The sequence below is a fragment of the Sebastes umbrosus genome, chromosome 16 (assembly GCF_015220745.1).
Source record: "Sebastes umbrosus isolate fSebUmb1 chromosome 16, fSebUmb1.pri, whole genome shotgun sequence".
In the NCBI taxonomy this organism is placed as follows: Eukaryota; Metazoa; Chordata; class Actinopteri; order Perciformes; family Sebastidae; genus Sebastes; species Sebastes umbrosus.
In genome coordinates this window covers 25,797,546-25,815,068 of record NC_051284.1, presented here as the reverse complement: position 1 = coordinate 25,815,068, position 17,523 = coordinate 25,797,546, and the positions used below count along the sequence as shown (strand labels likewise).

Sequence of the window (17,523 nt, the reverse complement as noted above, 5' to 3'; positions counted from 1 at the left end):
TTTTCATTATTTATCTTTCCTAAATATTCATTTATTTTACCATACACGGTGGTAGTTACAGATTCATGTGAAATATTCTGTATTCCCAGCTATTAAATGAAAATAAAAAAAGTATTACTTGTAATATAATTGTAATACAGTAGGTGCTTGGATGTAAAACACTCGCACTCAACAGTATTTTGCATAATTTATTAGTGCTTCTGATCTGTTTTTCTGGCATACTGCACATATTCACAATCCCACTCATGTAATGTATTTACAGACAACAGGAGCCACATACAGTCAGAGATAATTGCATGGTCGATGCGCTGCAGACTGACAAATGTGGACAAATACACCCAGCACACACAATTCACTTATTCATCTGTTCTATGGAAGTAACCGGAGGAGTTCCATGATTGTGTCTAGTGCAAAAAAAAACATTGAAAGTTGTTGATGGCAACTAATTTCATTAAAAAATAACTTCTCCTTTACATTGAACTGGCTCAAACCGCTTTTCAGTATTAAGCTGTTGATCCTTCACATCAATAAATCACTTATAGCAGAAGTGTGATGTGATTATAAGCACTGGCCTCAATGGAAACTGTTTGAAATGGCTGTGAGAAATGAGCTGCTGACCACATGATATATATACATTTAAGGAATGATTTGTTTCTAAGGTATAGATTTAATGGTTCACCCTGAGTGACCGTATGACACTTTATAATAAACCCTTCAAAGTGAAACTACTTGGTGATATTGTACTACTTGGTGTGTTTTACTCTAAAGGATACGTCTGGTGATAATCTATATTTTTGTTACTGTCAACAAATCCCATTAAAAGACCAAAACCAGCAGTGAATTGATTTTTACTAACAAGTATTGTCTGATACATCTTATTCCTCTGTGCCATAGAGCTCCATTGTTGTCCAAAAAAAATATTAAAAACGCATGTTGCACTGGGTAGAGATGAGGTAGACCATTATTTTAATAAATAACAATTAAGTACATTTATATCTATTCATTTATTTGTTATATTTTGTTTTACGAAGTTAAGAAAGCAATGTTTAAGTCACGCCTGATGTTGCCTTACACATAAAAGAATGATCCCAGTCACTTCCACATAGTGAGGCATACAGACTATTAATTAAACACTGGTATCGTATCTGTACTCGGTATCGGCCGATACCCAAAGCCCAGGTATCCGTATCAGAACTGAAAAAGGCGGATCGATGCACCCCTAGCACTGGGTGACATGTTCTTTCATTACGATGAACACTGGCACTGCAGATTATTTTGAGTCAGTCACATATACGCCGTCCTGCTGCTGTAAATACTCACTAGAGCACCAAATGTGTATTAATCCGTAGCTCAAAATAGTCCCTGACAAATGCACAATTTCCTCCAGTTTGAGAAACATTTGCTAAAAAACCACAGTGCCCAGCTGTCTAAAGAACCTAGAGAGCCATTTTTGAAAATTAAACTTTACATTTGTGACGTGTCTTTAAAGATTTATTTCATGTTGAGCAAATAGGTTTGTGGATGCGTGCAACAAACAGGCTGAGGAAGGCGGAAGGTATTGAATGATCAAGCGGCAATCTCCGGTGCTGAGAAATGAAGCCGACGCGGAAGTGACAAAGACCGTAGTTCCTCAAATGGCCACTTGAGGCTGGCTCCAAAAGCGAGTCAATCCCCATAGACCCCATAGAGCTGAAATAAACACAGCCTGGTACGAAAAAACGTAATTCATATTAAGGCTTAAAGTTCGGAATTATTGAGAGCGTGGCCGCTTTGAGTGACAGGTGGTTGCCGTACTAGGTCGCTAGCTGCCTGCTCTGCTGCGTCACCAGGACGATCGACCTCTTTAACCATCAGCTGTGTCTTCACTGCCAAGATGGCGACGACCCGTAGACACCCACTTTGAGCTTCACAACCGCTCTAAAGAAAGACTACCTCCATATTTTGTAGAGTCTATGCCAGAGACGTTATAACTCACTGATGGTTTGGGGCTTTTTAATGGGATTTGTTGACAATAAGAAAATAGAGATTATCGCCAGCAACATCCTTTAATTTAATGTATTAATGGATGTAGCGGGTTGATTTTCATTTTGATCACGATAAGGAGCGACAAGAACCAAACACCAACATTACTTAATAGACAGAAAAAGGCACTCTGAAAGTCCATTATAATTTATCACATTAACTGCAGGCTTTTTCAGCGCAGCAGGACGCCACTCCTCCCGTGATTCTGTGCAACAGTGAAAATGAAAATCAAACCCAGTCGCATTAATTTTTAAACACTGACGAACTGAAAGTGCAGCGAGTTCCTCTCAGACAGGTCTACCATTCAGGGATGGAGCTACAGAGAGGCCTACGAGAGACTGAACACAACACTGTCTTTCAGTTTGGACCCTGAAGCTTGAGGCCAGTCTGACTTGACCCGAGCATTTAATAGTATTCTGCATACAACATCTGTGTACGGGCAGCTGTTTGTTTCTGCCTGAGCTCAGCCCAGCTCAGCCCAGCAGCAGGAATATCATGTATACATCCTTCTTCTACGCCTTACAATCACAAAGTTATCTAGTAAAAGTAATCTCTGTGGTAAGAGAACATCCTTTTTGCATAGGAAGGGTGTCAAGAAGCTACCATTAATCACATTATACACATGAACATGGAGGAACTCATCAGTGACACCAACAGCTACTAATAAAAAAATAATAACGTCTACCGTTTAGAGTTTGTTCCCTCTGTCTTTTCTTTGGCCTTTAGCAACGTTTTAGGTCTTAAAAATAATATACAGACAAATGCCGGCGTCGTTAAAAGTGCTTCTTAAGGTGCCGCATGTAGAAAAATGCAAAGATGGCTGCAGCTCCGGCCAAAACAGCCAGTATTCCCAGAGGAGACCCGGACGATTTGTGATCGGGTTGTGAGCCGGTGGGTCCGTTCGCCTGATGGGGCAACTGCAAGACACAGATATAAAAACAAGAATTAGGGATGTCTCGATACCAGAAATTTAGTAGTCAATACCAATCATAGTGAAATTCCACGATTCTCGTCACGTAATTCGATACCACGGTAAAAAACAAAACAATAAATCCCATTTACTTCAACATACACTACTTTATAACCGTTTGCATACTGGTTTTTGAAAATGTATTATTAATCCCTGATGATCCGCCTCAAGTTTCTCACCAAAAACTAAATTGTACAAGAATATATTTGAACACATCATGATAACGTTATAATTTACCTTTGCCCATTTTTTACTGAATAGAGCTTAAATACATCATAATGTAAATCAATGCAACCTCCGTACATTAGCTGTTAGCTCCGTTATTTAGCCAAACAGGAATGTGTTGCCCGGCGGCTGCTAACAGCTAACGTTATTAACTCTCCTCTGCCGATTTCAACACTATCTATCAATCCCGGCACGCCGTTAGTTTCGAGCCCTGATCCCGGCACCTAAATCGAGTACCGTCACATATTCTGAATTTTGGCGTCAGCTTGGTACCGAGGTATCGGTTCTCGTGACAGCCCTAACAAGAATAAATATTGAAGCTGCACTGGAGGTGATATTTATGTAGAAATACACCTGTTTCTTATCCGTTTAAACCACGCACGTAGACAGTACGGGCTGCTTGAATTACATTCTGGTGTTTGGACACAATTTCAGTTTCAAGAAATCTTCTAAGAAGTTATAAATCCAATTAAAAACTTACTTGATGTTATTGTTGGCCATGACCCAAAGCATATGTTTTCAGACTGATATAATTTCATCCCAGTATTGCATGAAAATCACCTTACACATACGTTAAACACTTCTCATTGAGTTGGATTTATTTTTTGTTACACCTAATGAATGTACACCACTCACTGCATAAAAGCAAATGTGAATTTCATAACTTGTTGCATCAACAAGGTCACACAATCATCATTGTTTGAATGGGTATAACGTCTTTTGTCAAAGGCATTTCTACGTAGTTTTGTACATGTTTGTACCACAAAAGAGTCACAGAAGTAAATGTGTAAAGAATGAAAACAAGAGAGCCTGAGAGAAAGGTTAAAAATGGCCGTGCGTGAATGTCGGTTTTGGAAAGTTCAGTTCCACCAATGAAAAAATGCTGTTGGGAGGATTTGAGAAACACTTTGTTTTAGTCATTTATGGCCCCTTTACTTACTTAAGAAATCTATTTACTGTAAAAACATATGCACATGCTTTAGAAAATGGACAGCGAGACTTTTAATGGATAAAACATGTAAAATCACTTGTGTGGCTTTAAGACAAGTCGCCAAAGCAACAACAGTGAGCCTCACTGCTCTCGCCAAACCTGCTGCCAAAATTCCACTAAACCAAAAGAAGATTTGTGAGTAGAGATAAATTCCACTGTGACTGGTGGCATCTCTTCCACTTGCTGGCAAAACGCTAGAGAACCCAATGAAAGCACAAGTAATGTCATCTGAAGTAACATCCAACCATTAGAAATGTATGTAATTTAATCAGAAGAATGAAAACACTACACTGTATATACACTGTATAAACTACATAACACTTCCTAAGTGTCTTATTGGTATTATAGTCTAAGTAGTAGATATATTTGTTCACGGTGTGGCAGCTATGAACAAATATCAGGTGTTCAGTTGATCTATTTTCTAGAGGAAATGTTGGTTGGAGGAACTAAAGGATGTAGGATATAGAGGAGGAACTCGGTGGTATAGAAAGTGGAGCTGGATGTTACCCGGACATTACCTTTAATCCATAGCTGGAAATAGTTCACTGATATTACATTACATGATGTCTCGGGGCTTCCCATTGTGTTTTATAGCGGAGGTGGGCCATCTCGCCTGAAACACCTCCACTGATATCATAAAAAAAATGAATAAACTTTTATAAACTAAACCAGTAACCTTCAGGGAAAAAGGAACAGAAGACAGACTATTCAGATAGTCAACAAAATGCCACTTTATTATGGCTATGGCTAGGCCACTGTTTCTGAGAATTGAAGGAAACATTTACTTATTCATGTTTCCATGCTGAATTTATCTTCAGCTTTACTAGTTGTGACTTGTGCACGGTCAGGGCGAGAGATAACAACCTCACAGACAGTTCACATCCTTTGTTCTCTCAGTTTGAGACTGAAAAACTCTGGGAGGCGCTTCAGAGTGCACACATATGTTTAGTAAGTATTTTATACATATTTTTTTTGTATTTCTTTACTACTGTGCTGAGATTTATACTTTGATGGTGTTTCATTACTATATTTGTTTTATATTCTGCATGTTCTTGCTCTGCTTTTATGTTTCAGTGAGCTAAACACAATTTTCCACCGTGGCGGACAATAAAGCAAAAAATTCCCCAACTGCCGACAAAATAAATACAAAACCACAAACATCAACAAACCACTTCAACATTTGAATACAAAGACGAGGTGATTTTAAAGGATCGTGCCTCCCACCTTTTTCAGAATAAGCAGCTCCACGTCCTCCCCTGATGTCCTGAACAGATCCACTGTCTCTCGATGTGTCAGGTCCTCCAGCTTGACCCCGTTGATCTGCACAACCCACAAGACACAGAACAATGAGGAACTGGTTTTTCATTCATTATCACCTTTAATCAAAACTTCAGTGAGGGCTGCAGTTAATCATCAGTTCCACTTTCGATTAATTAAAGTAGATGTGAAAAGCTGCTTCTTTGGACACATTGCACCTTTAATGTTGTACTGCCACCACCTCTGTAAATCAAATAGTGCAGTTTAATAGTGCACTTCTGCACAATAATCTTAGCAAAGGTTATAGAGATGATAAAAGGACCCTCCTCTTGATAAAAGTGAAGTTATATTACCGCCAGGATCTTGTCCCCCTCTTGGAGTCTTCCGTCCAAACCTGCAGCTCCATCTTCTTTAATTTTGGACACGTATATGCCATTGTCATTCACCACATACTGCTGGTCCACGCCCCCAACTATATTGAATCCCAAACCTAAAAAACAAAACAACACATAGTGGCATGAGATAGAGGTTTTTAGAGTAACATTCAACAGGCACAAGTTGTTTACTTGTGCAGAAGTTGCTGATTCAGTCACATCATTTATCTCAATTATTATTAAAATATGTCGAAAAAAGTCATAGTATAGTATGTCAAAAGTGTGGTTTACCAGTAAAACCTTTATTTTACAATCAGTATTATTATTATTCAGTTTCTAATACCAGTGTTTATTATTATTATTATTATTATTATTATTATTAATAATAATAATAATAATAATAATATTACTTTCTTCTTTCTATTGTAATACCTTCCTATCTTATGTTTTTGTATATCTTCTTATCTTGTGTTTTAGTATTTTTTTTTGCCTATTTATGTTTTACTTTGAAGCACATTGATTCTATGCCTGTCATATGAAATATGCTATACATTATAATACATTTGACTTATTTGTTTTTTTTATTATTATTGTTGGGTATTTTATTTTTAATATTACTTTAACTGTGTTATTTTATTTGCACCATGTAAAGCACTTTGTAACTCCGTTTTGTAAAGTTTTTTTTTTTTTTCAAGCCTAAAAAATAACAACAACACATAGAGGCATGAGACAGCGAGGTTTTTAGAGTAACAGTCAACAGGTACAAGTTGTTTACCTGTGCAGAAGTTGCTGATAAAGTCATTTATCTCAATGGATCAAAGTACAATAGGAATCATTACAACCCTGTACTGCTGCTCAGATATGTATTTAGTTCAGTAGATGTTACATAACAAATGTAAATCAGACATAACTCTCCTAGGAAAATAGATAAACCTTCCTAACTGTTCACTGGCTCTAAAGATAAGATAAGATAACATAAGATAAGATAAGATAAGATAGAACTTTATTAATCCCGAAGGAAATTCTTGTGCCAGAGATTGCTCAAAAGTACAACAAAATTACAACAAGTTCAAGTGTATAAAATAAAAAAGTACTATTTCTAGCAACAGTGCCTAAAAAAATAATAACAATTAAGTAAGATACATTTAGTAAAATGAGTAAATAAGATAAAATAAGTCAAATAAAAAAGTACAATTTCTAGCACCAGTGCCTAAAAGAATAACAATTAAGTAACATACATTTAGTAAAAATGAGTAAATAAGATAAGATAAGTAAAATAAAAAAGTACTATTTCTAGCACCAGTGCCTAATAGAATAACAATTAAGTAGGATACATTAAGTAAAATGAGCAAATAAGATAAGATAAGTAAAATAAAAAAGGTAAAGTAAGCTAAAAATAAGTAATATTGCACATGTTGGATATTAATATTGCACACAATGAACAGTGACATTGCAAATTTAAAGTGTAGTATTGCACATGATATTGATATGTTTTATATGTTTACTTTGACTTATTTTAAGTGTATATAAATCTCATTTATATATATTAAACTAACCACAAACCATTCCCCTGCTTGTACTACACAATAACACATAGTGGGATGAGATGCAGGGTTTTAGAGTAACATTCAACAGGTACAAGTTGTCTACCTGTGAATCAGACATGACTCTCTCAGGGAGCTGAATAAACCTTCATAACTGTCCAACTGGCTTCAATGCAGAGACTGTTGGAATCTGACAGGCCGAGCAGCTAACGTCACTTTTACTGACTTTAAGTGTATAAATTCAAATTTATATATATAAAACTAACTTGTTAAAGCTCAGCAGGCTTCCACAACACCTTTCCCCTGCTTGTACAACACTATAACACATAATGGGAGGAGGTTTTGTTGTTTTTTATGCGCAAATTAGCCGTTAGCTTGAGGCTAGCTTTGACAGCATTGATTTTAGCTGCTACGTAGCTTTTTAGCATGTAGCTGCTAGTAGCTGCTACATGCTAACTGAGCTAACAGTCCAGTCTTACCTGCCGAGCCTCGCTTCAGTTTAATGTCCACCGTGTTGGGTGGAGAGTGCAGAGAGCCATTCATGTTGTCAAGACAGTAAACCGGTTAAGTCTTGAGAGAGAAGAAGGGACCAACTATTTCAGTGAAGGTGAACTAACTCATTGAGGAGTTTCACTTTGCTTTCCTCGGTTACAGTCTGTGGAGCTCTGTGGTTGTTGCTGCCTCCTGATGGGCTGAAGGAGGAACTGCAGGTTCGACCTTTGAATTACAAAGCATGGAGGCAAATCATAAAATGCAAAATACAGATTAAGTTGTGATGTCATGTAGTTTTACTACCTCAGCTCTCCATGTTATACATGTTTCTAGATTGCACACTGGGTTATACATTGCAATGCATCTGTGATTTTTTTTTGTTTACATGGAGCAGCTTTAATTAATGCTCACTGTTGTATTTCCAATTATAGTCCTACTCTGGAATATTGTCTACTACAAAAGTGTTTTCTTTTAAAGGCAGACAAAACAATTTTGTTTATAGTATACTATGTAGAAAAAAAGTCATAGTATAGTAAGTCGAAAAAGTTCTAGTATTGTATGTAAAACAAATAGTATAGAATATTGAAAAAAGTTTTAAAAAATGTCATATGTGAAAAAAAGAAAAGTCATGAAAAAGTCTCATTTTTTATTGTATGTCAAAAAAGTAAAAAAAAAAAAAAAAAAAAAAAAATCATAGTATATAGTATTTTTTTTAAAAGTCATATGTAAAAAAAAATTCTAAAAGAATTCCTGTATTGTATGTCAAAAAAAGTAAAAAAAAAAAAAAAAAAGTCATAGTATAGTATATTGAAAAAAAGTTTTAAAAAATGTCATATGTAAAAAAGAAATCAGAAAAAAGTTCTAGTATTGTATGTCAAAAAAAGTTAAAAAAAAAAATAAAATCATAGTATAGTATATTGAGATTTTTTTTTTTAAATGTCATATGTAAAAAAAAGATTATAAAAAAATTGTGGTATTGTATGTCAAAAAAAGTAAAAAAAAAAAAAAAAAAGTCATAGTATAGTATATTGAAAAAAAGTTTAAAAAAATGTCATATGTAAAAAAGAAAAGTAATAAAAAAGTCAAATTTTTTATTGTATGTCAAAAAAAGTTAAAAAAAAAAAATCATAGTATAGTATATTGATTTTTTTTTAAATGTCATATATAAAAAAAATTATAAAAAAATTCTGGTATTGTATGTCAAAAAAAGTAAAAAAAAAAAAAAAAAAATTATTATAATATATATGTATATATAATATAGTATATTGAAAAAAAGTTTTAAAAAATGTCATATGTAAAAAAAAAGGTCATAAAAAAGTTTTAGTATTGTATGTCAAAAAAAGTAAAAAAAAAAAAAAAAAAGTCATAGTTTGGTATATTGAAAAAAGTTTTAAAAAATGTCATATGTAAAAAAAAAAAGGTCATAAAAAAGTTTTAGTATTGTATGTCAAAAAAAGTAAAAAAAAAAAAAAAAGTCATAGTTTGGTATATTGAAAAAAGTTTTAAAAAATGTCATATGTAAAAAAAAATTATAAAGAAATTCTGGTATTGTATGTCAAAAAAAGTAAAAAAAAAAAAAAAAGTCATAGTATAGTATATATTGAAAAAAAGTTTAAAAAAATGTCATATGTAAAAAAAATCATAAAAAAGTCCTAGTATTGTATGTCAAAAAAAGTTTTAAAAAAAAAATTAAAAAAAATCATAGTATAGTATATTGAATTATTTTTTTTTGAAATGTCATATATAAAAAAATTCTGGTATTGTATGTCAAAAAAAGTAAAAAAAAAAAAAAAAGTCATAGTTTGGTATATTGAAAAAAGTTTTAAAAAATGTCATATGTAAAAAAAAATTATAAAGAAATTCTGGTATTGTATGTCAAAAAAAGTAAAAAAAAAAAAAAAGTCATAGTATAGTATATATTGAAAAAAAGTTTAAAAAAATGTCATATGTAAAAAAAATCATAAAAAAGTCCTAGTATTGTATGTCAAAAAAAGTTTAAAAAAAAAAATTAAAAAAAATCATAGTATAGTATATTGAATTATTTTTTTTTGAAATGTCATATATAAAAAAATTCTGGTATTGTATGTCAAAAAAAGTAATAAAAAAAAAAAAGTCATAGTAAAATATATTGAAAAAAAGTTTTAAAAAATGTCATATGTAAAAAAGAAATCAGAAAAAAGTTCTAGTATTGTATGTCAAAAAAGTAAAAAAAAAAAAAAAAAAATCATAGTATAGTATATTGAATTTTTTTTTGAAATGTCATATATAAAAAAATTCTGGTATTGTATGTCAAAAAAAGTAAAAAAAAAGTCATAGTTTGGTATATTGAAAAAAGTTTTAAAAAATGTCATATGTAAAAAAAAAAAAGGTCATAAAAAAGTTTTAGTATTGTATGTCAAAAAAAGTAAAAAAAAAAAAAAAAGTCATAGTTTGGTATATTGAAAAAAGTTTTAAAAAATGTCATATGTAAAAAAAAATTATAAAGAAATTCTGGTATTGTATGTCAAAAAAAGTAAAAAAAAAAAAAAAAGTCATAGTATAGTATATATTGAAAAAAAGTTTAAAAAAATGTCATATGTAAAAAAAATCATAAAAAAGTCCTAGTATTGTATGTCAAAAAAAGTTTTTAAAAAAAAATTTAAAAAAATCATAGTATAGTATATTGAATTATTTTTTTTTGAAATGTCATATATAAAAAAATTCTGGTATTGGATGTCAAAAAAAGTAAAAAAAAAAAAAAAAGTCATAGTTTGGTATATTGAAAAAAAGTTTTAAAAAATGTCATATGTTAAAAAAAGAAAAGTCATAAAAAAGTCACATTTTTTATTGTATGTCAAAAAAAGTTAAAAAAAAAAAAAAAAAAAAAAATCATAGTATAGTATATTGAATTTCTTTTTAAAAAAATGTCAAATATAAAAAAAAATTATAAAAATATTCTGGTATTGTACGACAAAAAAAGTAAAAAAAAAAAAAAAAAGTCTTAGTATAGTATATTGAAAAAAAGTTTTAAAAAATGTCATATGTAAAAAAGAAATCAGAAAAAAGTCCTAGTATTGTATGTCAAAAAAAGTTGAAAAAAAAAATTAAAAAAAATCATAGTATAGTATATTAAAATTTTTTTTAAAAAATGTCATGTAAAAAAAATTATAAAAAGATTCTGGTATTGTATGTCAAAAAAAGTAAAAAAGAAAAAAAAATGTCATAATATAGTATATTGAAAAAAGTTTTAAAAAATGTCATATGTAAAAAAAAGGTCATAAAAAAAGTTTTAGTATTGTATGTCAAAAAAAGTAAAAAAAAAATAAAATAAAATCATAGTATAGTATATTGAATTTTTTTTTTTTAAATGTCATATATAAAAAAATTCTGGTATTGTATGTCAAAAAAAGTAATAAAAAAAAAAGTCATAGTGAAATATATTGAAAAAAAGTTTTAAAAAATGTCATATGTAAAAAAGAAATCAGAAAAAAGTTCTAGTATTGTATGTCAAAAAAAGTAAAAAAAAAAAAAAAAAAATCATAGTATAGTATATTGAATTTTCTTTTTTAAATGTCATATATAAAAAAATTCTGGTATTTGATGTAGAAAAAAGTAAAAAAAAAAAAAAAGTCATAGTTTGATATATTGAAAAAACGTTTTAAAAAATGTCATATGTTAAAAAAAGAAAAGTCATAAAAAAGTCACATTTTTTATTGTATGTCAAAAAGTTAAAAAAAAAAATCATAGTATAGTATATTGAATTTTTTTTTTTTTAAATGTCATATAAAAGAATTCTGGTATTGGATGTCAAAAAAAGTAAAAAAAAAAAAAAAGTCATAGTTTGGTATATTGAAAAAAGTTTTAAAAAATGTCATATGTAAAAAAAAATTATAAAAAAATTCTGGTATTGTACGACAAAAAAAAGTAAAAAAAAAAAAAAAAAGTCTTAGTATAGTATATTGAAAAAAAGTTTTAAAAAATGTCATATGTAAAAAAGAAATCAGAAAAAAGTTCTAGTATTGTATGTCAAAAAAAGTAAAAAAAAAAAAAAAAAAATCATAGTATAGTATATTGAAATTTTTTTTTTTAAATGTCATATAAACAAATTCTGGTATTGTATGTCAAAAAAGTAAAAAAAAAAAAAAAAAGTCATAGTTTGGTATATTGAAAAAAGTTTTAAAAAATGTCATATGTAAAAAAAAATTATAAAAAAATTCTGGTATTGTATGTCAAAAAAAGTAAAAAAAAAAAAAAGTCATAGTTTGGTATATTGAAAAAAAGTTTTAAAAAATGTCATATGTTTAAAAAAGAAAAGTCATAAAAAAGTCACATTTTTTATTGTATGTCAAAAAAAGTAAAAAAAAAAAAAAAAAAAAAAAAAATCATAGTATAGTATATTGAATTTCTTTTTAAAAAATGTCATATATAAAAAAAAATTATAAAAAAATTCTGGTATTGTACGACAAAAAAAGTAAAAAAAAAAAAAAAAGTCTTAGTATAGTATATTGAAAAAAAGTTTTAAAAAATGTCATATGTAAAAAAGAAATCAGAAAAAAGTTCTAGTATTGTATGTCAAAAAAAGTATAAAAAAAAAAAAAAAAATCATAGTATAGTATATTGAATTTTTTTTTTTTAAATGTCATATAAACAAATTCTGGTATTGTATGTCAAAAAAAGTAAAAAAAAAAAAAAAAGTCTTAGTATAGTATATTGAAAAAAAGTTTTAAAAAATTTCATATGTAAAATAGAAATCAGAAAAAAGTTTAAGTATTGTATGTCAAAAAAAGTAAAAAAAAAAAAAAAAGTCATAGTTTGATATATTGAAAAAAAGTTTTAAAAAATGTCATATGTTAAAAAAAGAAAAGTCATAAAAAAGTCACATTTTTTATTGTATGTCAAAAAAAGTTAAAAAAAAAAAAAAAAAAAAAAATCATAGTATAGTATATTGAATTTCTTTTTAAAAAAATGTCAAATATAAAAAAAAATTATAAAAATATTCTGGTATTGTACGACAAAAAAAGTAAAAAAAAAAAAAAAAAGTCTTAGTATAGTATATTGAAAAAAAGTTTTAAAAAATGTCATATGTAAAAAAGAAATCAGAAAAAAGTCCTAGTATTGTATGTCAAAAAAAGTTTAAAAAAAAAAATTAAAAAAAATCATAGTATAGTATATTGAATTATTTTTTTTTGAAATGTCATATATAAAAAAATTCTGGTATTGTATGTCAAAAAAAGTTAAAAAAAAAAAAAAGTCATAGTTTGGTATATTGAAAAAAAGTTTTAAAAAATGTCATATGTTAAAAAAAGAAAAGTCATAAAAAAGTCACATTTTTTATTGTATGTCAAAAAAAGTAAATAAATCTAAAAAAAATCATAGTATAGTATATTAAAATTTTTTTTAAAAAATGTCATGTAAAAAAAATTATAAAAAAATTCTGGTATTGTATGTCAAAAAAAGTAAAAAAGAAAAAGAAATGTCATAATATAGTATATTGAAAAAAAGTTTTAAAAAATGTCATATGTAAAAAAAAGGTCATAAAAAAAGTTTTAGTATTGTATGTCAAAAAAAGTAAAAAAAAAATAAAATAAAATCATAGTATAGTATATTGAATTTTTTTTTTTTAAATGTCATATATAAAAAAATTCTGGTATTGTATGTCAAAAAAAGTAATAAAAAAAAAAAGTCATAGTAAAATATATTGAAAAAAAGTTTTAAAAAATGTCATATGTAAAAAAGAAATCAGAAAAAAGTTCTAGTATTGTATGTCAAAAAAAGTAAAAAAAAAAAAAAAAAATCATAGTATAGTATATTGAATTTTCTTTTTTAAATGTCATATATAAAAAAATTCTGGTATTTGATGTAGAAAAAAGTAAAAAAAAAAAAAAGTCATAGTTTGATATATTGAAAAAACGTTTTAAAAAATGTCATATGTTAAAAAAAGAAAAGTCATAAAAAAGTCACATTTTTTATTGTATGTCAAAAAGTTAAAAAAAAAAATCATAGTATAGTATATTGAATTTTTTTTTTTTAAATGTCATATAAAGAAATTCTGGTATTGGATGTCAAAAAAAGTAAAAAAAAAAAAAAAAGTCATAGTTTGGTATATTGAAAAAAGTTTTAAAAAATGTCATATGTAAAAAAAAATTATAAAAAAATTCTGGTATTGTACGACAAAAAAAGTAAAAAAAAAAAAAAAAAGTCTTAGTATAGTATATTGAAAAAAAGTTTTAAAAAATGTCATATGTAAAAAAGAAATCAGAAAAAAGTTCTAGTATTGTATGTCAAAAAAAGTAAAAAAAAAAAAAAAAAAATCATAGTATAGTATATTGAATTTTTTTTTTTTTAAATGTCATATAAACAAATTCTGGTATTGTATGTCAAAAAAGTAAAAAAAAAAAAAAAAAAGTCATAGTTTGGTATATTGAAAAAAGTTTTAAAAAATGTCATATGTAAAAAAAAATTATAAAAAAATTCTGGTATTGTATGTCAAAAAAAGTAAAAAAAAAAAAAAGTCATAGTTTGGTATATTGAAAAAAAGTTTTAAAAAATGTCATATGTTTAAAAAAGAAAAGTCATAAAAAAGTCACATTTTTTATTGTATGTCAAAAAAAGTAAAAAAAAAAAAAAAAAAAAAAAAAAAAATCATAGTATAGTATATTGAATTTCTTTTTAAAAAATGTCATATATAAAAAAAATTATAAAAAAATTCTGGTATTGTACGACAAAAAAAGTAAAAAAAAAAAAAAAAAGTCTTAGTATAGTATATTGAAAAAAAGTTTTAAAAAATGTCATATGTAAAAAAGAAATCAGAAAAAAGTTCTAGTATTGTATGTCAAAAAAAGTAAAAAAAAAAAAAAAAAATCATAGTATAGTATATTGAATTTTTTTTTTTTTTAAATGTCATATAAACAAATTCTGGTATTGTATGTCAAAAAAAGTAAAAAAAAAAAAAAAAAGTCTTAGTATAGTATATTGAAAAAAAGTTTTAAAAAATGTCATATGTAAAATAGAAATCAGAAAAAAGTTTAAGTATTGTATGTCAAAAAAAGTAAAAAAAAAAAAAAAGTCATAGTTTGATATATTGAAAAAAAGTTTTAAAAAATGTCATATGTTAAAAAAAGAAAAGTCATAAAAAAGTCACATTTTTTATTGTATGTCAAAAAGTTAAAAAAAAAATCATAGTATAGTATATTGAATTTTTTTTTTTTTAAATGTCATATATAAAAAAATTCTGGTATTGTATGTCAAAAAAAGTAAAAAAAAAAAAAAAAAGTCTTAGTTTGGTATTGTGACGACCCCTCCACTCCACTAGGTGTCCTGTGTCTTTTTGCTGGATCTCCTTTGTTTTGCAGGAGAGAGGGTCGTCAGGCTGATGAGCCACACCTGGGCTTGGTGTGGTTGGGATAAAAGCTCTCTACCTTTCAACAGATGTCTCTCTCTCTTCCTTGGCTGGCACACCTGTTTTGGTTTTGTTTGCAGCAGACATTTTCACACATGCCTACATTACTGATTACTGACTTTCCACGTTTATTTAGTTATTGATTGTTAGTTTGTTAAATAAATGCCTGTTACTATTTTTAAACTCGTCTGGTCTCCCATTTTTGTTGCAACCTTTGAGCCGGGTTGTAACAGTATATTGAAAAAAAGTTTTAAAAAATGTCATATGTTAAATAAAGAAAAGTCATAAAAAAGTCTCATTTTTTATTGTATGTCAAAAAAAGTAAAAAAAGTAAAAAAAAAAAAAAAAAATCATAGTACAGTATATTGAAATTTTTTTTTTAAAAATGTCATATGTAAAAAAAAATTATAAAAAAATTCTGGTATTGTATGTAAAAAAAAGTAAAAAAAAAAAAAAAATGTCATAATATAGTATATTGAAAAAAAGTTTTAAAAAATGTCATATGTTAAAAAAAAGGTCATAAAAAAAGTTTTAGTACTGTATGTCAAAAAAAGTAAAAAAAAAAAAAAAAAGTCATAGTATAGTATATATTGAAAAACATTTTAAAAAATGTCATATGTAAAAAAAAATTATAAAAAAATTCTGGTATTGTATGTCAAAAAAAGTAAAAAAAAAAAAAAGTCATAGTTTGGTATATTGAAAAAAAGTTTTAAAAAATGTCATATGTTTAAAAAAGAAAAGTCATAAAAAAGTCACATTTTTTATTGTATGTCAAAAAAAGTAAAAAAAAAAAAAAAAAAAAAAAAAATCATAGTATAGTATATTGAATTTCTTTTTAAAAAATGTCATATATAAAAAAAAATTATAAAAAAATTCTGGTATTGTACGACAAAAAAAGTAAAAAAAAGAAAAAAAGTCTTAGTATAGTATATTGAAAAAAAGTTTTAAAAAATGTCATATGTAAAAAAAAATTTTAAAAGAATTCTGGTATTGTATGTCAAAAAAAGTAAAAAAAAAAAAAAAAGTCATAGTTTGGTATATTGAAAAAAGTTTTAAAAAATGTCATATGTAAAAAAAAATTATAAAAAAATTCTGGTATTGTATGTCAAAAAAAGTAAAAAAAAAAAAAAAGTCATAGTTTGGTATATTGAAAAAAAGTTTTAAAAAATGTCATATGTTCAAAAAAGAAAAGTCATAAAAAAGTCACATTTTTTATTGTATGTCAAAAAAAGTAAAAAAAAAAAAAAATCATAGTATAGTATATTGAATTTCTTTTTAAAAAATGTCATATATAAAAAAAAATTATAAAAAAATTCTGGTATTGTACGACAAAAAAAGTAAAAAAAAAAAAAAAGTCTTAGTATAGTATATTGAAAAAAAGTTTTAAAAAATGTCATATGTAAAAAAATATTATAAAAAAATTCTGGTATTGTATGTCAAAAAAAGTAAAAAGAAAAAAAAAAATCATAGTTTGGTATATTGAAAAAAAGTTTTAAAAAATGTCATATGTAAAATAGAAATCAGAAAAAAGTTTAAGTATTGTATGTCAAAAAAAGTAAAAAAAAAAAAAAAAGTCATAGTTTGATATATTGAAAAAAAGTTTTAAAAAATGTCATATGTTAAAAAAAGAAAAGTCATAAAAAAGTCACATTTTTTATTGTATGTCAAAAAGTTAAAAAAAAAAATCATAGTATAGTATATTGAATTTTTTTTTTTTAAATGTCATATATAAAAAAATTCTGGTATTGTATGTCAAAAAAAGTAAAAAAAAAAAAAAAAAGTCTTAGTTTGGTATTGTGACGACCCCTCCACTCCACTAGGTGTCCTGTGTCTTTTTGCTGGATCTCCTTTGTTTTGCAGGAGAGAGGGTCGTCAGGCTGATGAGCCACACCTGGGCTTGGTGTGGTTGGGATAAAAGCTCTCTACCTTTCAACAGATGTCTCTCTCTCTTCCTTGGCTGGCACACCTGTTTTGGTTTTGTTTGCAGCAGACATTTTCACACACCCACACATGCCTACATTACTGATTACTGACTTTCCACGTTTATTTAGTTATTGATTGTTAGTTTGTTAAATAAATGCCTGTTACTATTTTTAAACTCGTCTGGTCCCCCATTTTTGTTGCAACCTTTGAGCCGGGTTGTAACAGTATATTGAAAAAAAGTTTTAAAAAATGTCATATGTTAAATAAAGAAAAGTCATAAAAAAGTCTCATTTTTTATTGTATGTCAAAAAAAGTAAAAAAAAAGTAAAAAAAAAAAAAAAAATCAT

General features: G+C 27.0%; 1 protein-coding gene across 1 annotated transcript; it reads right to left on the bottom strand.

Annotated features, from left to right (window-relative positions):
• Positions 1-175: 175 nt before the first annotated feature.
• On the bottom strand, positions 176-8,300 carry LOC119474972 (synaptojanin 2 binding protein). The gene is made up of 5 exons (XM_037747379.1): positions 8,179-8,300; positions 7,863-8,100; positions 5,819-5,955; positions 5,433-5,528; positions 176-2,939 (listed from the first exon to the last, which is right to left on the bottom strand). The coding sequence occupies exons 2-5, from the start codon at positions 7,924-7,926 to the stop codon at positions 2,796-2,798; spliced, it is 441 nt and encodes a 146-aa protein (XP_037603307.1). The 5' UTR covers positions 7,927-8,100; positions 8,179-8,300; the 3' UTR covers positions 176-2,795.
• Between the last annotated feature and the right edge of the window lie 9,223 nt (positions 8,301-17,523).

What these genes read in the sequence shown, in the direction of transcription:
- LOC119474972 (XM_037747379.1), bottom strand. Translation starts at nt 7,926, where the DNA reads ATGAATGGCTCTCTGCACTCTCCACCCAACACGGTGGACATTAAACTG. An exon ending in ACTGAAGCGAGGCTCGGCAG is followed by an intron (nt 5,956 to 7,862) that starts GTAAGACTGGAC and finishes TTTGTTTTTTAG; the next exon opens with GTTTGGGATTCAATATAGTT. An exon ending in AGGGGGACAAGATCCTGGCG is followed by an intron (nt 5,529 to 5,818) that starts GTAATATAACTT and finishes TGGGTTGTGCAG; the next exon opens with ATCAACGGGGTCAAGCTGGA.